Raw genomic sequence first — 24,179 nt, forward strand, 5'->3', positions numbered from 1 at the left:
CTAAAACTTCTAATGTATGCAGGACACGGCTTTCTTCACGGATCATCAATCTGGGGGAAATTCAAGTCAAAATTGGACTGAGAGATCACAAGACAAAGCCAGGAATCATTCTGGAGGCAGAGGTGAGGTCACAGCCTTAGCCTTGGTCAGCTGGGAGAGTCACCTTTGTCAGTGGGACAAGGAATCACTTCTGAGCGCACACATCCTCATTCTAGATAGCACAGCAAAGCTTTTCAGCTGGAAGATGGCGTGTCCAAAACATTTGTAACACAATAGTAACAAGAAACTCTTTTGAAATTATCCACTTAAAAAAAAAACAGAAAAGAAGAAAAGCTGCAGCTTCCGTGTGGAGTGTGAAGCTACAAGGACTCACTTAGAAGATTGCTTTTTGTTCCTAGCTGGATTTTAGCAGGCAGCGAACTCCAAACTGTACAGCTTGCTTGGTCATAAATCAGCCCATAAAAGTCCACATAACCGAGATGACCTAGGTTGCAGGAGCCTGGCTGCTCTTCAGGGCCTCTCCACACCCTGTCTCTGGGACAACTCCATAGCAGTAAAAGTCCTAGAGAAGTCCCCAGCCTTCTTCCCAAGGACAGCAAACCAAGACAAGGTGATCATAAATGGCTGAAGACGACGGGCTGGGGAGATGGCTCAGCCGCTAAAGTGCTCGCCTTGCAAGCACGAAGAACTGAATTCAATGCTGCAAAACTCATTTTATAAAACAGAACAGGGGGCCAGCAAGATGGCTCAACCATTAGAGGCGTTTGCATGCGTGGCATAAGGAGAGTTTGTGCAAGCATACATATACTCCAGGCACAGTGGTGCACACTTACATTCTCAAAGACAAGCAGGCACAGAAAGAAAAATCCCTGGAGCTAGCTGCCCAGTCAGGCTAAGCCTAATTTTCAAACTCCAGGTAGAGTTGTAGACCCTGTCTCAACAACATGGGTTGGACATGATGGCTCATGCCTTAAGTCCCAGCACTTGGGAGGCAGAGACAGGTAGGTCTTGGTGAGGTCAAGGACAGCTTGGTGTACCGAGTGAGTTCCAGGCCAGCCAGTGAGGAATGAGAACCAAGCTCAAACTCTACTCCCAATATGTGTGTATACACACAAACACACAGACAGACAGACACACACACACACACACACATCTATACACACACAAACGCACAGAAGAAATGAGTAAAGAGAAAAGGAGGGACAATGGAGTCGCTCCCCCTTCACAACCTGACATCTTACCAAAGCTCCATCTACCTTAGGCTCCTCACAGAGTCTCAGACACAGGATGTCCTGACAAGCTGTGCATTAAATTCCCTCTATTTATATAAAGTAGATTCAGGACTTCTCTGAGATGAAGCAAAGAGATAAGCGATAGTTGAGCCACCTAGGGAGGGGAGAACTCACTGCACATAGACCAAGTTGACACTCATAACTAAGGGTCTCTCAGCCCAGGCAGGAGCTGCCTAAGCCTGGCTGAACATGGTAGCACCTACCTTCACCCTGACTGTGAGCTCTGACAGGCTGCTCATCATGTCGTTGATGGACCGGAACAGCTGCAACAAGGACTCCACGAAGTCAGCCTCCCCCTTGTTTTCATACAGCCTGCAAGAAACACACAACATTGTGGGGACCTGAGGAAAAGACCCTAATGTTCACCATGCATCCACAGTACCTAAGGGAGTTGGGGGGGGGGGTACCTGCGGGAGTATGAGGTACTATCTCTAACATCCATCAAAAGGGGGTCTGATTTGACACAAACTACGGAGCCATGCATCAGGTTGGACTTAGTCATAATACATAATGCTGGGGTCTTGGCACAGTTCATAAACCTATCTCGAGAAGAGATACACAAGGGAAGTCTGGAAAGAAGGAGACAGAAGAAAGAAAAAGGAAGGGTATGATGGACCGATTCAACATTAATCCCACCCCAAAGAAACCATAATTCTCACTTGACATGCTTTGTGCCGGTTTTCAATTATCTGTTATTTATTTGATTTTGTGGTACTGTGTCTGGAGCCCTGGCCTCATACATTCCCGGCAAGTCCTCTGTTGTGGAGCTAGATCTTCAGGCCTTCCGCCAGGATTCTTAACTCCTAATGTTATGTAAGTAACATAAGGAGAGTTAATTGTCCAAATGTGACCAGCTAGTATAGCAACTTGAAAAACAACAACAACATTGGGAAATTCACAATTACGTTGAGAAACGGTACTACCCCAGTGTGATCACTTAAGAGGCAACAGGGACCAGAAAACTGTCAAGAGCTTTGGCTATGCCTTAAATGGACAATAGGGATGTTGTGCCCTGGTTGTGTGGATGCTGATATCTGCTGCTCATCATAAAGAAGTCCCATCTATAAATTATTTATTAGCAGTTACAGCAAGTTGCATTTACATTTTAAAATGTAGCAACTCAGATGTTTTATTAATGTAAACTAGTTTCCTGCCTAATTAAAAATATACCCCACCTGAAACTTGTACACAATGGAAAATTTCATAAACTCGGTGATAATTAATTACCCCAGAGGTAATCTTACATTTAAATGAGTTCCTCTCTAAAGCAAGGAATTCTGTATAAAGTGGGAAATTGCAACCCAGCGCACCTGTTTTGTAAATAAAGGTTTCCGAATAAAGGTTTGCTTAAATGATGTACTAAACAATTAAAATTATAGAGTTGTGAACTTCTGCTCACAGGTGGTAGGGGAACAATGGCAGGCACGGCTGCAAATATCTGGGAGGTGTCATGATGTTACGGAACTAACATAAGGGGACTTAATTGTCTAAACATAACGGGATCTTAAAACCATTTGAAAATGACATTATCATGGTAAATTCAAAATTATTTTCAGCCATGGCACTATACGAGTGCATTCATTTTAAGAGTCCATGGAAATCAGGACACCACCAAGAGCTTCAGATACGTTCTAAATGGACAATGAGGCTCTTGTATGCTGGTTCCATGAGTGCTGATATATGCTGCTTATTGTAAATAAGTTACAACTTTCTTTCGCCCCAGGACATTTGCCATCTCCTATTGCCGCATGGCGGAGGAAAACTTGAAGAAAGCCAAGTGGAACTGCCATCTATCTCCAAAAGAAACGGCTTGGGTTTCAAAAATCAAGGAAAGGGACACAGCAGATAAAAGACAAATAAAACAAAGCAAAGCGAACCACAACAGATTCTGGGTGAAGACTCTGGAGAGCCTTGGAAAATGAACTGTTGACCTCTACAAGGCACACAGCCCACCACTGGCTCTCAAGAAACCAAGGTGCTCAGACTGACTGGGAATACAAGACAGGCTCTGGTTAGTTTTAAAAGTCAGCCTAGGATCATCTGGAAAGAACACTTTAATGAGGAATTACGTAGACCAGGTTAGCCTGTGGGCATGTCTATGGAGGACTCTCTGGATTGTTAATGTGGGAAAACCTAGCTCATTGTGGGTGGAAACAGTCCCTAGTCAGGGACTCTTGAACAGTATTAGAGAACACAAAGCTAGCTGACAGCAGGCAGGTTCAATTATTATCTCTTTGCTCCTGAATGTGGCTGTGCCTGCCTTGACTTGCCAGAAATGGTAAGACTGTGACCTAGAATTGAAAGGCAAATAAACTTTTTCTCTCCAGAATTGCCTTTTGTTGAGGTCTTTTACCACAGCAACAGAAATGACCACGCTTAGAGTACCATCATGCCCAAGGGCAGTCTCCCAGAGACCAAGAAGCTTAATTCAGTAGATGGAATAAGCCATCTCAGGAAGATGATAATACAGTCTGGGACTTCCACAGTTTTGCATAGGTGTAGTTCAGCCTTCAAGCAGAGCTCACTAATCTCAACCAAAGATGGTTCACATGGCCAAATCAAAGAGAAAAAGACCCAGAACACAGGAGATGTCTTATAGTCAATTGATAGGAACATCAAAATTAGAGGGAAAATAAGGGCTGGGGAGATGACTCAGTAGTCAAGAACACTGAAAAGTCTTGTGGAGGGAGGATCCTAGCTTGGTTCCCAGCACCTACATGGTAGGTCACAACAAGCTCCAGGAGATAAAACATTCTCTCTTGCCCACTGTGGGTACCATATGCATATGTTTACACACTGAGAGACATACAAAGATGCACAAAAACAAAACTAAAACATATCTTTTTAATTAGAGAAAATAAAAAGTTGGAATGTTAGAAAATAAAAGGTGGAGAAACTGAAAGTCAAGGTGGAAGATTGTAGAGTACAAATGGATCTTTAAAACAGAAGTTTTCAACTTTAAAAATATAATAACTAACATTGAGAAGTCACTGCATGGGCTAACTAGAGAGCAGGCAAGGCAGGAACAAAAATAGTGAAATGGAAGACAACCTGGGGCAAAGCCACTAAGAAGATAAACAGAGGAGGAAAATACAGAGACAAGGGTGGAAGATGGAGGTACAGCAAGGGGATCTAGGACCAACAGAAAGGGAAGGTATTCGAAGGAAGGAGGTCAGGAGAGACCCCTTTTTGAAGTTCAGAGACTTCAACCCCAAACCCCAAACACCCAGTGCAAAGTAAATGCAAAGGAAAGTGATCCTGTGCAGCCACAATAGAACTGCAAATCAGCACAGAGACCTTGAACCTTGAGGGCAGCCAGGGGGAGACACATATTACTCTATCTTTAAGGTTGTTAAGTGTGAGTCTGAACGCAGACTCACCAGAAATGATGGGAAGCCAGAAGAAAATAGAAGAACAGCTGGAGGAAGAAAACTGCCAATCTGGAGGGCTGTGTCAAATGAAAGTATCTTTCAAACACACACATGAAATAAATCATTTTCATATACACAAAGCCTGTAGCTGATTTCTTCTAAAAGAAATTCTATGGTGAACTCTTTTGACAGAAGGAAAACGACCCCTGAGGGAAACCTGAAATTTAAAGAGACATGAAAAGCAAGTCCATGCCTAGAGCACACCCAATGAATACCGATTACACAAAACAGCTATGTGTGACAGAGCTCAAAATACATGTAGACTTAAAGTGCATGGCGACATTAATGCCAAGGACAAAAAGAATGGCGTCACCATCCTCTGCCATGCTGGATGTAGCTGGCATTTTCTAGGGAGAAGTAATGGTAATTTAAATTATTCTTTAGATTTAGCAGGCATGTTTCCATACAGGATAATTATCAAAAAAAAAAAAAAAGGAGTAAAAGATGTTTAACATGTTAAGACAGCAGAAAATAAGATGGGAACCAGAAAACATTACATGGTATTGAATAAGGCAAGGGGGGAAGGGAAGAAACTGGGAGCATGATGCTTACAAGGAGAAAAATGCATAGAAAAAATAATAAAAACCAAACAAATGAGAACTTAAAGTTGTTATAATCCATATGGATTCATTTTGTGCTAAACCACTAAAAAAAAAAAAAAAAAAAAAAAAAAACAAGTATACAGAGCTGTGGAGGTGCTCAGTGGTTAAGAGAAGATTGCTCTTACAGAGGACCCACCTGAATTCTGATGCCAACACCTTGCTCAGGGAAATCACACCTGCCTAGAATTCTAGCCCCAGGAGATCTCTTGCTCTTTTCTGCCATCCATGAACCCTGAGTTGCATGCACACACCCAAGCATGTGCACACACCCAAGCATGTGCACACACCCAAGCATGCACAGGATAGTTAAAGCCTTTAAAAATAAATAAGGCCTGGAAGTTCTAAGAAGGAGAACCGATGTGTACGTGTCTAATATCATCACACATCTGCACAGCAGTTACAATGCCACCACCACGGAGGCTCTTTGCCCAGCATCTACCCCCTCAGTCTGGGATTGATGCCAATCTGGCTATGAATCACCATGTCGAACATCTACGGTTCAAGTATCCAATGCCATGCCATGCTTTGTTCTGGAATATCACTCCCTTGCTTCAACCTCTGAATATGTCCACAGCCTGCTGTGGCATACATGCTCCCACCACAATGTGCAGCAGTTGCCATGGAACTGCTATTCCCAAATAAAGACATTGGGGAATCTTTGTCAAGCAGTAGATTAGGGAGATATAAACAGAAATTGAGAAGTGATATCTAGAGAGGGAGAGACGGGATCAGGATAGATAGACAGACAGATGGACAGACATACAGAATAACAATAATGCACTGATTTGAAATGAGAATGCTGTTCCTGGGCACTGATGACTAATAGCTCAGTCCCAGTTGGTGATGCTGTTTCAGTAGATTTAGGAGGTGTGACCAGGAATAAGCAGTATGTCACTCGGGATGAGCTTTGAGGGACAAGCCATTCCCAGCTCCCTCACTCTGCCTCCTGCTTGCAGTGAGAGATGCAATCGGTCAGATTCTCCTTGGCCACCATGCCTGCTGTCTGCTGCCTCTGCTCCACATTCTGGAATCTGGCTTTCTGTCTGGAACCTCAAATCCAAATGAATCCTTTCTTCTGTAAGTTAGCTTGGTAATGTTGTTCCATCACAGAGGACAATAAACTAATCAATACAGATAGACAGACAGATACAGGCAGAAAGACAGAAGTGAGAGACAGATGAGAGGTTAGTGCATGAGAGATAGATAACTGATATAGAGAAAGGATAAACAGGTAGATATAGAGATGATTGACTGATGAGAACAGATAGAAATATATTCAAAGAGACGACAGAGATGGAAAGAGAACTATATATAGTAGACGTATAGACATACAGAAAAGATATACAGGACAGACGAACGCATAGATAATATTCTCGTTTCTCTTCCATGGCTGTAAGAAAACACTGACCAAAAGCAACTTAGGGAACAGGGGGCTTATTTATCTTATACTTCAGGTCACAATCTATACTGAGGGAAGCCCGGGCAGGAACTCACACACCGAAGACCTCTACTTACTGGCTCACTCCCTGGCATATGCTCAGCTACCTTTCTTATGCAGCCCAGAACCACTTGGGTGGGGAGGGAGGGGTTACAAAGTGGCATGGACATCCTAGATCATTGGCTCTCAACCTTCCCAATGCAGTGATACCTTAACACAGTTGCTCATGCTGTGGTGACCTCCTACCATAAAATTATTTCCACTGCCACTTCCTAACTGTAACTTTGCTAGAGTTATGAATCAGAATGTAGACATCAGCTATGCAGAAGGTCTGAGGCAGCCCCTGTGAAAGAGTTGTTCTACAGCCCACAAAGGTCATGACCCACAGGTTGAGAGTCAGTGTCCTACACCAACTGACAGGAAAACACCACCTCACAGACATGGCCACAGGACCATCTGATGGAAGCAATTCTTCAACTGAGGTTAAATAGTTCTAGGTGCCAAGTTGTGTCAAATTGATAATAAAAATTAACTTGGATGGATGAATAGGAGGATGGAAAAATAGGGAGAGAGGTAGAAAGATGATAGAGTTCATCAAAAGACAAGTAGGTAAGTAAGATAGACTGTAAATGTGAAAAACATGTTTGACAGTAGAACATACATACATACATACATACATACATACATGGATAGACGGGTGTCAGATTCTTTTTCTTATTTAAGTTGGCCACAATGAGGCCTGGAATACTATCCCTTTGGAGCGAACAGTCAACTCTAGCAGAGCGTATATGAAACCTATGGTACTCTCCATTCCCACAACACAGCTTTTTCGGACTCATGAGTTCATTCAGGAATCAAGGTTGGCACTTTTGTGTTAAGGCACCCTACAGGCTTCATAAAACTACAAAACAAAAATCTTAAAGTTCCATTATCTAAGCAGGTGACCTTAACTTGTTCCATTCTGCCATAAATATAATTTTCACTCAACTTTCTTTTTAGGGACTAATAAATTTACATTACCAACTCACTGTCTTATGAGTTTTTCACAAAATGAAAATAGAGATACCTGCTAGTATTAGAAGACTAACTTGGTCTGGATTCCATGGGTTAACCAGGTTGTAATTATCTCTGCTAGATATCAAAATCAAACCATAACTCTGAACTAAAATTTAATATATAAATAAAAACATAATGTAATATCTATTGCCTCCCACACATTAAATTCAGATAGTTATCTTTTAGGGTTTGTCTTTGACAAGGAAATAACAGAAAATAAAGACTCTGTGTGTGTGTGTCTGTGTGTGTGTGTCTGTGTGTGTGTGTCTGTGTGTGTGTGTGTCTGTGTGTGTGTGTAACATCTCCAATTTCATCAATATATAATCAAAGAATAAATTAGATGAGTGTTAAATGGTATATCTAAAAATAAATTAGCCACATAAGATAAAGTCTACAAGTAATATTAAATATACAAAGGAACTGCATGATTGCAATGTAACACAATATATAACTTGGTCTATTAAAACATACATCTTCGCCAGGCGCAGTGGCACACGCCTTTAATCCCAGCACTCGGGAGGCAGAGGCAGGCAGATTTCTGAGTTCAAGGCCAGCCTGGTCTACAGAGTGAGTTCCAGGACAGCCAGGGCTACACAGAGAAACCCTGTCTCGGGGAAAAAAAAAAAATATATATATATATATATATATACACACATATATATATACATACACATATACACACACATATATATATATATATATATATATATATATGTATATATCTTCATATGTTGTCAGTATATGGAAAAAATTCAAGATGGATTTCCTCTCTGGACTTGACTACAAAAATGACTACTTCAAACCTGAGCTGATGGGTAATTCCCTATGGGAGAATAAAATGGGAAAATAAAGCATGTGTTGAGAAGGAAAACTTGTAACATATAAAATTCATCCTTTCTTTGTGAGAAAGAGTAATTGTCGAAAAGCAGAGAGTTTTAGAGCTTTGTTTTAAAGTGTCCATTTAAGGAAGAAAGCAAAGTCACACTGGAACCTGGAGGCAGGCAGGGAAAAGACAGACAGAATTACTATGAGAAAGAGACAGTTTTTGATACAGGAAAGCAAAAAAAAAAAAAAAAAAAAATTTCAGCTACTACAAAATGAAGTTTTTGTCCAGTAGTAGAATAGCAGGCATTGTTCCAAAATGAAGAAGAAGAGGTGCAGGAGAAAGAGGAGGAGGCGGAAAAGAAGAAGGAGGAAAGAGAGAAGGAAGAAGTGGAAGAAGAGGAGGAGGAAGAGGAATAAGACAGAAAGGGACCAAGTGAAACCTTAAGCATGTTGCAATCTGTGAGCTGGAGATTTGGGAAAGACACATCTTACCAAAGGAAACGTATGCATGTTTATTAAGCATTTACAGTATTCTTTAAACCCTAACCTGTGCACTGAGTCCCACTCTTTTTTTTTTTACACAAATAAAAACTCTATGTATCTGTTCTTAGTAAAACTTAAAAAAACTAGCTTAGGATACAAACATTTTTCTATTTTCTCACGATAATTTTTCTGCCAGCTGCATTAGTTTTTTGTTTTTTTGTTTTGTTTTTTTTATTACAAATGGTTAAAACTTAATGATTGTTTTCTTTGTGACATCTGTTTGTTTGGTTTGTTTTTTAAGATTATCTTTTGCCTGTATCTATGTATGAGAACTATGTATGTACAGTGTTGAAAGAGGTCAGAAGTCCTGTGAAGGCTCAATAGATGCCCCAGTGTAGGGGAATCAAATGCTGGGGGGGGGGGGGGGGGTGGAGAAACACCCTCATAGAAGCAGGAGGAGGGAGGATGTGATAGGGTGTTTCCGGGAGGGAGGGAAACAGGGAAAGAAAATGTAAATAAAGAAAATATCCAATAAAAGAAAGAAAAAGAGAGAGAGAGAGAGAGAGAGAGAGAGAGAGAGAGAAACCAGAAGTCATTGCATCCCCCTGAATTAGACTTGGAGATAGTTGTGAGCTGCAAAGTGGGTGCTAGGAACTGAACTTAGGTCTTTAGCAAGAAGAACAAGTGCTGTTAGCCGCTCAGCCATCTCTACAGCAAGACATCTGTTTGTTTTGAAGTCCTTTAAGTATTGTGTTTAAGGTGATTAAATCTGACTTGTAACTCCAGTCACATGAGTAAGAATTGCTTTCATAATTATGTTTGATTATTGATGGAACATATTATTGATTGCAAAAGGTTTTAGAACTCTCATGGTCCATGCCATTTCCAAATTCTATATGCAGATGGAATTTCCTTCTTTGTTCTTTTATTTCCAAACATCCCATGTCTTATATTTACTGCATCTTTCTGGTTTTGTTGGAAGCTCACTGCTTGAAAAGATAACCATTTCCAAAGAACAGAACAGAGGAAAAGAATTTATCCACAGACTCCAGCAGAGCTCTCCAGAGACCTGGTCCTGCTAAGCTTTCTCATGGCTCCCTGTGGCAGAAAGGGTATGACACTGATTCCCAAAGCCCAATCACTTCTGTCCCTGACATGGGACCAAATGAGCAACCAGGAGAGCAGTGTGCCTCAACCATTTACAAGCAAAGTCTAACTGCAGGGCTGCTGATAAATAAATATTAAGAAGTATAATCTTTATTTAAAAGAAAAATGCAAAAGTTGTCAGAATCAAAATGTGGTTTCTGTGAAGCCCCTATTCCCGAAAGTACCTAAAGCTGGAGGCTGTGAAGGGAATGTCCTCAGCATGAATGTCCCACAGCGACTAACAGGAGAGACCCTACATAGCACATGTGTGCACGGATGGGCACCACAGCTTGATATTTTTAGAAAGATATGCCCAGCAACCTTGGACTGAAATCATTCTTGTCTACAGGCAAAGATGATTATTCAAAAATAGCTGATGTAATCTCCCTCTCCTGGTCCTTAGGAACATCCCCTTGCCTCATCCTCTTTAAAGATGTTCACAGTTTAACATGGCCCGTGTTCTAATTACAATCCTCTGCCATTCTCACAAGGATACAGACAAGAAAATAACATTTGCTTTAGAAAATCTCCTGGTGGTCGGTCTCTCTCTCTCTCTCTCTCTCTCTCTCTCTCTCTCTCTCTCTCTCTCTCTCTCTCTCTCCCTCCCTCCCTCTCCCTCTCCCTCTCCCTCTCCCTCTCCCTCTTCCTCTCCCTCTCCCTCTCCCCCTCTCTCTCTCTCCCTCTCTCTAATTTAGGTTGAGAAATAGAATCTAAAACCTCACAACATTATATAGAAAATGGAATTTCCAACTTAAAGAACTGTGAGATTGGTAAATAAATATTGACACCTGTCAAAAGACATACCTTAAGCTGGGCACAGAGCCTCATGCCTGCAATTCTAGTTCTCAGGAGGCTGAGGAAAGGGGATCGCCAGGAGGTCAAGACCAACCTAAATCACAGCAGGAATTCCAAGGCAAGCCTGGGCAAGGTGGCAAGGGAGGCTTAAACCTCAAACACTGAGAGTTGGAACACAAAAGAATGGGGAATGAAACATACATGCTAACCAAGACATTGGGGAAAACTCTCAAGTCAATTAAAGACTACATCCCTATAGCAGACAACAGTTATAAACCTGTAGGCCAACAACAACTCTTTCAAACCTGTAAAACATGATGAATGAGCCTTTAATATATCTGAAATCCTATGAAGAACCTCTCAGGGAGGACATTTTAATAATGAGTTGCTCTCTTGGCAAACAGTACACTCAGGCTAATGAGTGCTTAGCACTATGTATGCAGGAACTCTTCTGAAACATCTCTCTGTAATGAAAGATCATCAGGAAGTCTCGAGAACTTTCCATCCTGGTTTTATCCAATATACCAGAAAGAGTCACTCACTTCACCTACTTTAGAGTATAGGAAGGGATGGGTAGAAGGAGCCCAGAAACTTATCAATAAATAAATTGATGAGTGAGACCTCCCCATTCCTTACTCTACTTTCAATAAGAATTCATTAACAACGTATTGTGACAGGCTCTTTGTGTATGATCTACATTCTATTTTGTGACCCAAGGAAAAAGAGCACAAAGACAGATCAGCATAACTTAGCCATGATCAATAACTAATTATTCACAAAGCTAACACCAGATGACAAGCAGAAACTACAGCACCCTAAAGGGAGTCACGGCGCCAAGCAATGGCTAGACAGAGGCCAGCATTCAGCAGGTCTGCTGCAGGATGTGTCTGCTTTGGGCTTTCTATTTAATGTGGTCCACCCACACAAAAGGCAGAAAAACAACAGCAGAAGATCCTCTAACTGCCTGGAGCTTTCACTGGGTTCACCATGAACCAAATTTGTTTGGGCCAGAGCTGCTATTCTCATTCCAAGACAAAAAAAAAGAGCTTCCTAAGTAGAACAAAGAGTATGGAATGGGACTGTACCACAGAAAGGCAGGGACGGAGCACGCTAAAGCATCAATATCCCTATCTCCCAAGTTTCATCTCTTTGTTCTTCGGAAGAATAATTACTCACAATTATCCCCAAATTTAACACAGCAACTACATTATACTTGAAAACACAGCAGACCATTTTGAAAGGAGAAAAAGAATAGACCTCAAAAGTTTGTTCCAACTGAAAAAAAAAAAAAAGAAAAGAAAAGAAAAGAAAAGAAAAGAAAAGAGAGACAGTTGTCAATCCCAGCTGTGAGCACAACTGCTCCTCTCCCAAGTCAATGGACATACTGTAGGCAAAACGATGGGAACTCACTTTGCTTCTCTCCCCATCTCTGAAAACATTCTGCTTAGAGCCTCTGTTAGTCAAACATTCCAAACTTTGGCAAGGAAACCAGGCTGTTGCTGCCTCTTCGAGTGACCCATTCAAAACAGGAATGGGCTAAGACTCCAATCAAGCCCTTGAAATCAAAGATAAATGTCATGGAAGGACATGTCATAGGACATCATGGGCGGGGAAATGAAACTTCTGGCAGAAGCAGCTCTGGCTGGAAGGGCATGAGTGGTTTCAGCCCCTGGAATCCACAAGATACTAAAACACCTCGCGGTTTTCAGCCCCTGATAAAAAGAAGAGGTATTCCTTCATATCCACACAATATGGCTACAAGTGCACTTTACATTCCAGAAGGCACATATGTTCTTTCATCCCTCAAAGATCCTGGTAGGCAGCTAAAACCCACAAATGCAGAAGGGTTTGACAAGGACATGAAAACTGTGATGTAGACAGGACTTAAGTTATTACATATTTATGGAAGGAGACTGGAACAAAAAGAGAGAGGGAAAGAGAAAAGGAAAAAGACAGTGGAGAGCAAAACATCAAGTCATAATGACGCCCATGTGTCAGTAAGGAAGGCCATGACTCCAGACAAGGTCCTTGGGAGTGCAGGACTCTACTGTCTCTTAGAGATAGCTGGCGCTTGATTTGTTTTCTGCACAATCTTGGCTCTTAGAAACTGCATGCTATTCTAGCAAAGAACGTTAGTTTGAGTAAGGCTACTTCTTGCTGAGACCTACCTGGGAGAGATGAAGGCTGAAGACCCAGCCTAGGAAAGAGGGCATTGCTGAGCCCCTAAATGGGATACATCCTGTATCCTGCCCACGTTAGGTTTTAGTTGGAGCACATGATTCAACAGAACACTGAGACAAACTACTGGGACTATGCTATAGTACTATGGGCAAACAGAGAGCAGCAACAAGTGAGGGTTTCAAGGAAAGTTCAGGCCCCAGCAGCAGGGATATATACCACGGTGGCGACATGAGGTGAGAATGGAGACTGTCTGTCTAATATATACTTACTACAGCAACTTTAATTTTGTTAAAAGTATCAATAAACTCTGCGTCAACTTGATTCTCATCTATCTCCCTTAAAGCTAGAGCTGGCATGTGACAACATTCTCTGTCAATGAGATGAGAAAGCTGAAGGCTCTGTCTAAGAGCACCTGGTACAGCTACCTACACTATAACCTGATGTCACTGTTCAGCATTATCAGTATCCTGCTCGGAATGGCAGAGCCACCTTTGAGGTCATGAGAAAAAGAGTCTTTAAAGATAACAGGATAGAAAGATCCTGGATGTTGAGAACATGAGGACAACATGGAACAAGGGAAGGGGAGCCAAAAATCTTCTCTAGGCTAGAAGTTTTATACATGGTGGGTGGGTAAAGGGACCCTCACTTGGTAAAGCCACCTAAGTGGATTTTTAATGTTGACAAGAAACCAAACATATTCCCTAAACACCATAAGACTGATCAAACTGAGGAAATCGGAGATACCAGGGTTCTAAGACCTCATGCCTGTAACTCTGAATTTCCTACAGGTAATTGACCTCAGTGGACTGAAGGACCACAGTCATTTCTAATGCCACGCTGCTGTGTAAAAGAGTCAACATTTGCTATGACAACCCAAATACACAGGCCGTTCTTGTGAATCTCTGAGGAATGAGAGAATCCTCACTATGGTTTCTGAAGACACTAGTCAAATCCCTGACTCAGCAGCACACGGATCACACATGGGACAAGATTAAAAATTTTTAGGTAAGCCATGATAAAAGCCCCATCACCGGACTATTATAGGTTTTCTTTCTGGATCACCTTCCTAGGTTACTGCAATGAGAGAATTTAAAGAAATGAGAAAAACAGGGGCTGGCAAGAGAACTGGTTGGGAAGAGCGCTTTCTGCCAATGCTGATGACCAGAGGTTGATCCCTGAAAACGTCATGGTGAAAGGAGAAAACCAACTCTTACAAGCTGTCCACTGACCCCTACATGGGGGGCACGCATGACATATGCAGAGAGAAGAGGGCAGTAATGGAGGGGAAATAATTAAAATGAAGATTCTCGGGGTCACAGAGTTCTCTGTCACATAACTGGCATGACTGAAATAAAGCCAGACAATACACAGCAGAGCCCAGGCAAGTTTACCTTGTTCTTGTTCTCATTCTCACATAACAGTGAGAAAATCACAGTCAGCTTAAGCACCCTAAAAAGACAGAGTCCAGACGCATCACACACCATGCCAATCCCCACAAGTGGTAAGAGCATGCCTTTGAGATGCCAGTCAAGCGCAAAACCTCATGCCTCCAACCTTGAGTCTTTCTATGACGACTGGCTTAACCACGAGAACCCTAGGGTAAACAAAACACACTCAGCCCATGCACAGGAAGGGTTGTTCAGCCCCTAGTTGATACACCATTTCTGACCACGACCGGTCTCCATAATCAGTAGCACACTGCTGTGACGTTCCCTATGTTTTCTTCCCCTTTCGTCTTGGCATTCATGAACATGTCCACTTCAGGCAGGTGAAGCTGAAGCTTAGAGAAAATAGGTGCCGATAGGGGTCCAAGGAAATTTAGGCCAAGTTTTCACTGATAACATGCTGGGTGCCCTGCTCTCTGCAAAGCAGCATGCTCTGTGATTGGTGGACTGGCAAAGCCTGTCTCTGTGTGTAGAAACCTACCAGTAGAACATCAATCAACCTAGAACATCTATCAAGTGCACACGTTCACTGTAAGTCACCCCCCCCAAAAAAAAAAAAACGGCACTGTCCAAAAATAAGCAGAGTTCACTCCATACCCTATACCTCAACTGTCCACCTGTACATCTCTCCTGGTAGTGTCAGATGCTGAGGAGATCGAAAATTGACTTCATTTTACAGCACAGCCATGGAGGTTGTAAGTATCAATTTATAAAACCGACATTCTCTGAGATAATCTATTCATAGATACCCCAATTTGCTTTCAAAAACAAAATAAACTCGAAAGGTGGTCAGCTGCCATGAACTAGGCAGAGCGCCCAAGGGTGCTCTAGTGCCTGGAGAAACACAGCATTCTGCTGAAAGGAGAAAAGCGGCCAGGGCCCTGCAGTGCTCCGGCGCGAGGCAGTACAACTTGATTTCGGCATTTTCTCCTCATTGCTCATTTCGTTTCCGTTTGCTCTTGTGGGGCTTTTTGCTCTATGAAGATATACTGAAAAGTACTGGCAAGCCCTTGGTGGATGCCCAGCGCTGCGTGAGAAGCATGACAAACGCTTTCAGCAGACAATGTTTGGCTCACAGGCACACTTCTGAGCCTCTGGGATACCGCAACCTCTGCAGGGACAGCTATGGAAGCTGTCAGGGTCAGCATGGGCAAACGCACATCTGCCCTTTATCTAGGAGTACTTGGTCATGACAGGGGCAAGAAGAAGAAGGAAGAGGAGTCAAGGACAGAGAGGAGGACCGAGGAGAGAGAAAGAAGGAAGAAGGAGGCGGGGGGCAGGGGTTGGGGGAGCAGATGAGGATTTCTTAGGGCCTTCACTGAACACTTACTGGTTGAACAGTACCCGTGAGCGCACTATGAACTTGAAGATGTACTCCAAGGCTTTTATGGCTTTGTACAGCTGCTCGTTGACTCCCGGCTTCTCTGCGCTGGCCACGTAGGTCCGTAACACCTTGGTCAGCTTCCTGGTCCAAAGGGGAATATATGTCAATCAAGGATTCAGAAATCCCAAGTGGAAATTTACTGAGAGCGAAGTTTACATCATTACTTTTATTCTGGTTTCCACATACAAAAATATGCATATTCATAAAGGTTTTCTAATCAGGCAAAGCACCTGATAAAATACCTTCCTGGCAGTGCAGGAATTTTACAGGGGTGAGATGAAAGAGTCCCGCACTCAGGACCGTCAGCCAACTGCTCAGGTTAGCTAATTTGCTGCAACCAAAGGCCTTAAATTGAATGGGAAATTGTTCGATGGCAATGCAAATAAACAGTGCTCAATTTTCAATGCATTTCCTAAGGATCTCTAGTAAGAGGGTAAAACAATAAAAATAATAACATATTTAGGATAGATATTACATTACTTAGTAATAGCATTCACCCCAAAACATTCAATTTTTAAAACATAAATAATAACTGTATTTCTCATGTTCCTATTTATAAACTGGGATCATAAAACAAATCACTAACATGAAAAAAGTTTCCACAAGCCACAGCACATACGCATTCATCAGAACCATTTTTCACATGAACCATCCCATGGCAGACATAACTATGGAAATAAATACAAATCAGTTGTCCACTGTGACTCTGGAATTCACAGCTTCTCGTGCTTGGGGGCCTTGGGGGGATAGGAGTTGTTTGACTTTGTTTTTTAACACAGAGTCTCATGATGTCGTTCTGGCTGCCCTGGGTCTATTTATTATTCAGTGGTTCTCAACCTGTGGGTTTAGACCCAGTAAGGGGTCACTTATCAGATGTCCTGCATATCAAATATTTACATTACAATTTATAACAGTAACAAAAATGGCAGTCATGAAGTAGCAACAAGATAATTTTATGGTTGAGGATCACACCAGCATGAAGAACTATATTAAAGGGTCACTGTATTAGGATGGCTGAGAACCACTGATAGAACAGACTGGCTTCTGGTTCAAGAGTACTAAGATCAAAGACTTGTGCCACCACACCCAGTCATAGACACCTTTTTTACAAAATTCTTGGCACAGGGAAAAGCGTCAAATTTTCCTATTTTGTTTCATTACATATAACCAGAGAGTTCAAATGATAACAGATTCATTCAGACCTTCAGGGTACGTAAAAAGGTTGAGGTAAAACAAACAAAATTTGATAAATGTAATTTTTAAAAAGTAATCAAGTTCATTAATAAACAAATACATGTAAATTAGAATAAGACAGGGATGAGAAAGCCGCTCAGCAGGAAGATGCCTGCAGCAGGAGGCAGGCCCTGCATCCAATCCTCAGCACCCAGAAAAAAAGTAAATAATACAATTATATCAGCAAATAACAAGTGAGATGTTTGCCTAGTAAAGACAAGAGGAGAGGATAAATGAGAGAGCTTCTCTCTGGAAGGAAACCAGCAATCTCTGTCAGGGTATTTTCTCATTGATTCCAGCTAAATGCAAAACTATTCCAACCCTTTGACATCAGGAACTCCACTTTGTGGCCTCTCATACAGCAGCCATGACCCATGCATTCAGCAACATCTCCCTCAGCTTCATCTCCAGCAATAACAGTATAAGCAACACGATGCCCATCCCGAGTTGCATAAGTAATTTAATCATGAAGGCGAGCAGAACACTGCTCAGCTATCAAGTGTGCAAAGGGAGAGAGGCTAGACAGGAGGTTCTACCACCAACAACATGGATTGGTGGGGTTGCTGGTTCGGTTCCATTCAGTTCAGTTCAGTTGTGAGACAAGGTCTCATGTCACCCAGGCTGACATTCACTATGAAGCTGAAGATCACCTTGGACCTCTGATCCTCTGGCCTCCACGTCAAAAGTGCTGGGATTGCAGATCTTTGCTATCAGGCCTTGTTTTTTGTGCTAGGGATCAAACCCAGGGCTTCTGTGCCTATGGAGCTACATTCATGGCCACACCCTCCCCATCTACACAAAAAGATGTTGGTGAGTTGCTGGTGGAAATCCAAAGCAATACAATAATTTCATCAACTACATGTGTGTCTCTCTGCTCGGCAGATTTAGTCCTGAGCATTTACCCGAGAGAAATGAATGATGTCTATAAAACACAAGAATTCTCAGCCTTATGCAGAATACCAGGAATTTAGCAACCCCCCTCCCCCTGCCCCAGCCCATCTATCAATAATGACTGAACAAATCATGGGAGTCAATTATGACTGAGAGATTTAAAAAAAAAAAAAGACCCAGTTCAAACAATGACATATAGAGCAATATGGACAAATCTCAAAAGTATCATGCTGAAGGAAAAAGGCCAGGTGCACAAGAGTACACGGTGTTTGAGAGAACACAGAACAGAGCTGATACAGAAGTGGGAATATGGCTGCTTCTCTGAGAGCGACATTTCTCCAGGCCCACTTCTGGATTTTAAACAAGCCAAAATACCATGGTGCATGGTTTAGGGTGAGGGGTCAGTGGGTCAGGGTAAATGCTTATCACACATGAATGAGGACTAAGGTCAGTCCCCAGGACCCACTACGAAACCCAGGCACGGAAGTAGCGTATGGTCACAATCCCAGCACTGGCAAGGCAGGAACAGAGGAGGAAGATTCAGTGATTTCTTTTCTGATCCAAGTTTATAAATATTAACTAATAAGCAGGTCAGTGACCTCCGGGTTCAGTGAGAGGTCCTGCCTCAAAAAACAAGATGGGGAAAGAGAAGAAAGAGGACCTCTGACATCAGTCGGAGGACTTTGCAGACTGTCAAGCACTGCCATGTGGGTGCTACATATTGAAACCGATCCTCTGAAAGCACAGCCGGTGGTGCCTTTCGTCCCTGAAACATCCTCCAGACTCCTAAATACAAGGTTAATTAGATAAAAAAATAAGATTGTAAGTGACCAAATAAATAAGGTCTTTCTGACTCTGAACAGGTTAAAGCACTCCAGAAAGGAAGTCTGAGCCATTGTGGGGGCCAGCCTGTATGATCATGTAAACTGTGTGTTCTGAAAGTTGGCCTGCACGACCCATCTGCTATGGAGTCTGGCACTGTGATCCATTCATTGGGAAGTGCGGCAAAGCAAAGGGCACTCCTTGAAACCTCGAATACTTGTTACAAAGCTGTCTTACACAGCTCTTGTTGTTTTTCCAAGATTCACAATAGCTTATCTTTTCACCCCTATTCACATCACCACTCAAAAATAACAACAAAAGAAAAAAATCCATAGCACACACTTGTGAATGAGAATCCTTCCAACTCATTTATCAAAGAAAGGATTGGAATAATAAGTATGATCTACAAAGAGAATGGCCCAAACCCAGAAAATAAATCTGCATGGCCATTGCATGGCTGCATAAAGATCAAAACATCTGGTGGAAGTCAAAATGGGGCAGAGCAAATGGAGCCTCAGTTATACTGATGGGAAGCGGACCACAGCCACATGAGATCTAGTGCATGAGACAGAAAGGAGCCATGGCATGAAGGTTACATGAAAAGCAGTCCTCATAGGAGCACCTCCTTCTCTTTTCAATGGGATCAATTCTGGTCACAGCCATGGTGTCCCAGCCTCCATGAACTGCCAATGCAGGGAGCTGTGCTGAAGCTAAGATGCTGAAAGGAACGCCCACTGCTGGGAGCTTTCTCTCTATTCACACAGGCTTTGAAAGGCAGAAGACAGAATTCACCTTCAATCCCAGCACTAGAGGGGCAGAAGCAGGCGAACCTCTGTGACTTCGAGGCCATCTTGATCTACACAATGAGTCCCGGGATGGGGATACATAATGAGACCTGCTGAGGTCTTCACGGAGCAGGATGGATGGAGGTTCTTCATGGATAGTGCTGTGGGTCAACTGACCCACAGAACATGATGAGCACCCGGAATGGAAAGAGATACATATGCAGGGGCAGCATTCACTGGGTGCTACAAATCACAAAGCTTACTCCTTTGGTGTTTCAAAGTTTGAATTCTCAGATGCATCGCTTAGGAACCAAAGTTTCCATAGAATCAAAATTTCACTGTTTTAGAGGCCAGAGAGATGGCTTGGTGGTTAGGATCACATCCTGTTCTTCCAGAGAAACCAAGTTTGATTCCCAGCACCCAGTTAGGGCAGCTTACAACTGCCTGTCACTCCAGCTCCAGGAGAACTGGTATCCTCTTCTGGACTCCACAAGCATGTGCACTCATATGCATATACCCACACCCATCCAGACATAAGGACAAATAATTTAAATGGTTTTTTTTTAACTCATAGGAAAAGAATTTTTACCTTCTTAAGTGTAATGTCAAATATGTGAGTTCCTATTTTTCATAATTTACAAACATGTAGACTCTTATTTTACTAACTCTTGTAGTTGATGTAGAAAACAACAGATTGACAGTTTATCAGAATGTGGTACAGATATCTATTTCCAAAACCCAAGTCTTTTCAACAAACAGCACAGACAGAACAGGAGGATACTGATTCTTGCCTCTGTTTCATCTAAGCTTAAAGACAAAATGAGGCTTTAAACTCTCCTATTGATTAATTTCTCCAAACCTAAATACAGACACACACACACACACACACACACACACACACACACACCACTTTTTTTAAGTGGGGTCTCCTATAATTCAGGCTATCCTCATACTAACGTAGCCTGTAAGTTTGAATTTCTGATCCTCCTGACTCCTCCCACAGAGAGTAACTCATCACACCCAGGCCCTAAGATGCTAGAACTAAAACTAAGAGCTTCAGGCACACTACGTAAGTACTCACTCTACTGAGCTATACTCCAGGGATTCCAACTCTTCTATCTTATTTTTCCACCAGTGAGCAAGGCACACACCAGGCAGTGGATACTACAGCTAGAACTCAGCAGTGCTATCGTTTCCTGAGTTAAAGTATGAAAGCTACTCTCAAAACAGATGATTAGCCCTGCTTAAAGGAAAAATTTGAAATCAGCTACATATGGAGACTCTGCTACATGCTTAGACATCTGGCCACATCTACAATCCCTGAATAGCCATTGCTTAGTCAATAAGGCAAGAAGGCACCCCAATTTGTTCCTTTCCCAGAGTCTATAAGAAAATGTCCAATATTCAAACCTACAGGGCATCTCCCCCAAGCCAACAGAGGGCTCAGAATAAACAGTAACAGAAGACTAATAAAAGGCAGCTTGTTCTGCAAGCTTAAGTAGCTTCTGCAGCTCCTACCCCTGCTAGTGACTCTACCCATCACCTGTCATAAGCATGCAGGACAGGGCAAGAAGGGATCTGCAGCCCAACACAGGATTGTGCCACCCACTGGCTTCATAGGCTGCCATCCCTGGACCTTGAGTTCATAGCTACACAGTCAGAGAAAACAGGCTTTCACAAAGTCTCCTAAGAACCACAGATGGGGCCCTGGATCCATTTTACAGACTCTAACTTCTAAGTATGGTGTTCTTAAAGAAATAGCATGACTTTTTTTCTTTTTAAGTTTTCAATGCAATTACAATACAAAATTTGAATACATGTCATTAAATCCCAACATAAGAGAGTAAGTTGAACAGAGCAAACAAACCCCAACAACTGCTTAGTGCTTAGTGCTTAGTGCTCTCTATGCATCAGGGTTTATTCTGAGCTCTAATAATTCATTAGAATTCTCAAACAAGTCTACAATTGTCTTCTTTTTTTTTAATAGGCAAAAAGGCTGAAGGCCAGAGATCATAAGCAAATTGCCTAAGATCACACAATTCATAAAGGACAGAGCTGTCACTTAAGTCTGCGAACCCTTCATTCAGAATTGTGTTACCAAACAGGAGATAACCTGTCTTGATGGCCCAAGCCCCATAAGTTCCCTGTATCCTCAGAGAGGGCTAGAAACAAGGGTCCTAGATGAACAGAAGAAAAAAAAAATCTAAGTAGCTTAATAGCTACAATTTGTTTAAGAAAAGGGAAGACATACTTTAAGGAGAAAGGAGGCTAGCTAGAGAATACAAAACTGCATTTTATGTTCACTGAAAAAAAACCCAATAACCTCAAAACAGAAACACATCCATTTATTCATTCATCAGTTGCTTATTGGGGGCTGGGATGTGACAGGGAGCAGCATCCATACATCAGCTTCATCGAACATAAGCAGAAATTTTCAAAGATAAATGGAAGGTGTGAAGGAGAACGTGGATTTATTCCAAAATGTAAGGCTAATTTATCATGCATCTCTTTCAACAAGATTTCCAGGTCTGTTAAGAAGGAAACAATAATAATACAAAGTATGCCAGTAAAGCCAGAGTTTTGAGTGGAGAAACATATGGTCATAGGCCAAAGTCACGGTGGAAAATGATTGCAAACATCAGAGAATAAAGCAGTGGTTTGAAATAACACAAGAGAACTCACGTGTAGGCTAATGTCGCACTGAAGTGTTTCTTAATGTAAGTCTCCAAAACAGGATTAAAATGCTGAAATTTCCTATCCGCGATTAGTCCAATGATAAAGACCTATGAACATAACCAAAACATTCTCATGAGTGGGATGAGGAAAACCACTTTGGAATTATCCTCTGTGATATCAGGAAATGAGCTGGAAAAAGTCCAGGCAGAGGCCACTCCCAGATTTATATCTGTCTACCTTAGAGAGGGTATTAACATAACTATAGTTTCACATTCAAAGTATATTTGCACTCCTCCGGGCTTCCTTTTTGATTGACTCTCTTTCAAGGTGACTGGGATGGGTCCCTTCCCCCTTCAAAGGCTGCAGCATGAAAGAACACCTCACCCTCTGAGAGGATGAAAGGGAGGCCCCTTACCAGAGCATCAAACACCAAGGTATCAAACGTCTCACTCTCAGAGTTCTCCATCATGATGTTGAAGAGGGCATCCAAGGTGTCCTGAAGGAACTGCAAAGACACAAGAGGTCACTGAACTGTCCCTGCATCCCACCTCCCCCAGAGACATGGTCTCTGGCAACACTCACGTTACCCACCTTTCCCCAGTCAAGGAATCATGGTATGCACCTGTAATCCCAACACTGGGGAGGCTTGGGCAGGACAACTGTCTGCACTATAAAGGAAGTCCTGGGCCCAGCTGAACTACCGAGTGAGACCCTGTCTCAATAAATGTATGAATTAAGTAATTAAACTAGTAATTTCCAAGATTTTATTCAGGTAACAGGTGATTGAAGCAAAATTCCACATGACTGATTTCCACACAAAAGGAGGTCACCCTGGGCCAACCAGAAGAAGGCTGGAGCTGGGAGATGCCCTATGTCACCCACTCCACTCAGAGACCCTTCTAAAGTCTCTTCCACATTTTCATAAGGACACATCAGACTCATTCTTACGAACCAAGCGTCAGAGGCCACGAGTAATGTACAGAAGTCACGGAGCACCGTGTCCACTGAGAAAGGAAAAGACCTTCTACCAGCTGAGCCAGAAAGAAGAGAATGCGAGACAGCATATGCGTGCAGCTGAGGAACAGAGCCGGGTGCTGGAAAGGCGTATGCAACTCCAGTAACTGGTGCAGTGCTGCTCCAGTCTACTGAAACGCAACGACAGAAATCACCATACAGGAAAGCAAAGCGTCACTCACTTAACTACGAAACAAATTAGACGTCAAAGATCCCTCACCCAAGTTCCACACTCTAAAGGAGGCGTAAGATGAACTGGATTAGATTTTACTGAACTAGTGAGATCCCCGGTGGGAGGGATGGCCAATAATGAGAGGGACAGCATATGATATAATACTGCCCATGAAAGAACAAAGTAAAAACGCCTCAGCATTAGTCAGGAGGGACACACAGCTGAAACCACACAGATGCCCACACCCCACCCACTGTAAAGGTAGACGACAGTCCAGCGTGGGAGAGGGTGCAGAAAAATGGGGGCCTTTGTGCACTCACTGCTGGGAGAAATGCAAAATAGTACAGAGGCTCTGGAGAACAACTTGACAATTCCTCAAAAACTTAAATCTATATTAACGCTCTAACTCAATGGTAGCATTCCTAACATCCCAAAGAAAAGCATAATGCTCACACAAAGCCTGCCAAAAAGACATAAAGCAACAGTGTTTATCATTGAAAAAAAAAAG

At 42.4% G+C, this 24,179-nt stretch overlaps 1 protein-coding gene across 2 annotated transcripts in view; it reads right to left on the bottom strand.

Annotated features, from left to right (window-relative positions):
• Dock1 (dedicator of cytokinesis 1) overlaps nt 1-24,179 on the bottom strand; it is a 502,179-nt gene that overhangs the window by 368,474 nt on the left and 109,526 nt on the right. For both annotated transcript variants that reach the window (XM_021168435.3, XM_085841214.1), the window contains exons 20-23: nt 22,901-22,990; nt 22,492-22,592; nt 16,025-16,159; nt 1,496-1,604 (exon numbers count right to left, since the gene is read on the bottom strand). In XM_021168435.3, coding sequence (XP_021024094.1) covers nt 1,496-1,604; nt 16,025-16,159; nt 22,492-22,592; nt 22,901-22,990 — 435 coding nt within the window. The remainder of the gene's footprint in view (nt 1-1,495; nt 1,605-16,024; nt 16,160-22,491; nt 22,593-22,900; nt 22,991-24,179) is intronic.

The sequence above is a fragment of the Mus caroli genome, unplaced genomic scaffold (genome assembly GCF_978045245.1).
Source record: "Mus caroli unplaced genomic scaffold, Mus_caroli_1 scaffold_8, whole genome shotgun sequence".
NCBI classification, from domain to species: Eukaryota; Metazoa; Chordata; class Mammalia; order Rodentia; family Muridae; genus Mus; species Mus caroli.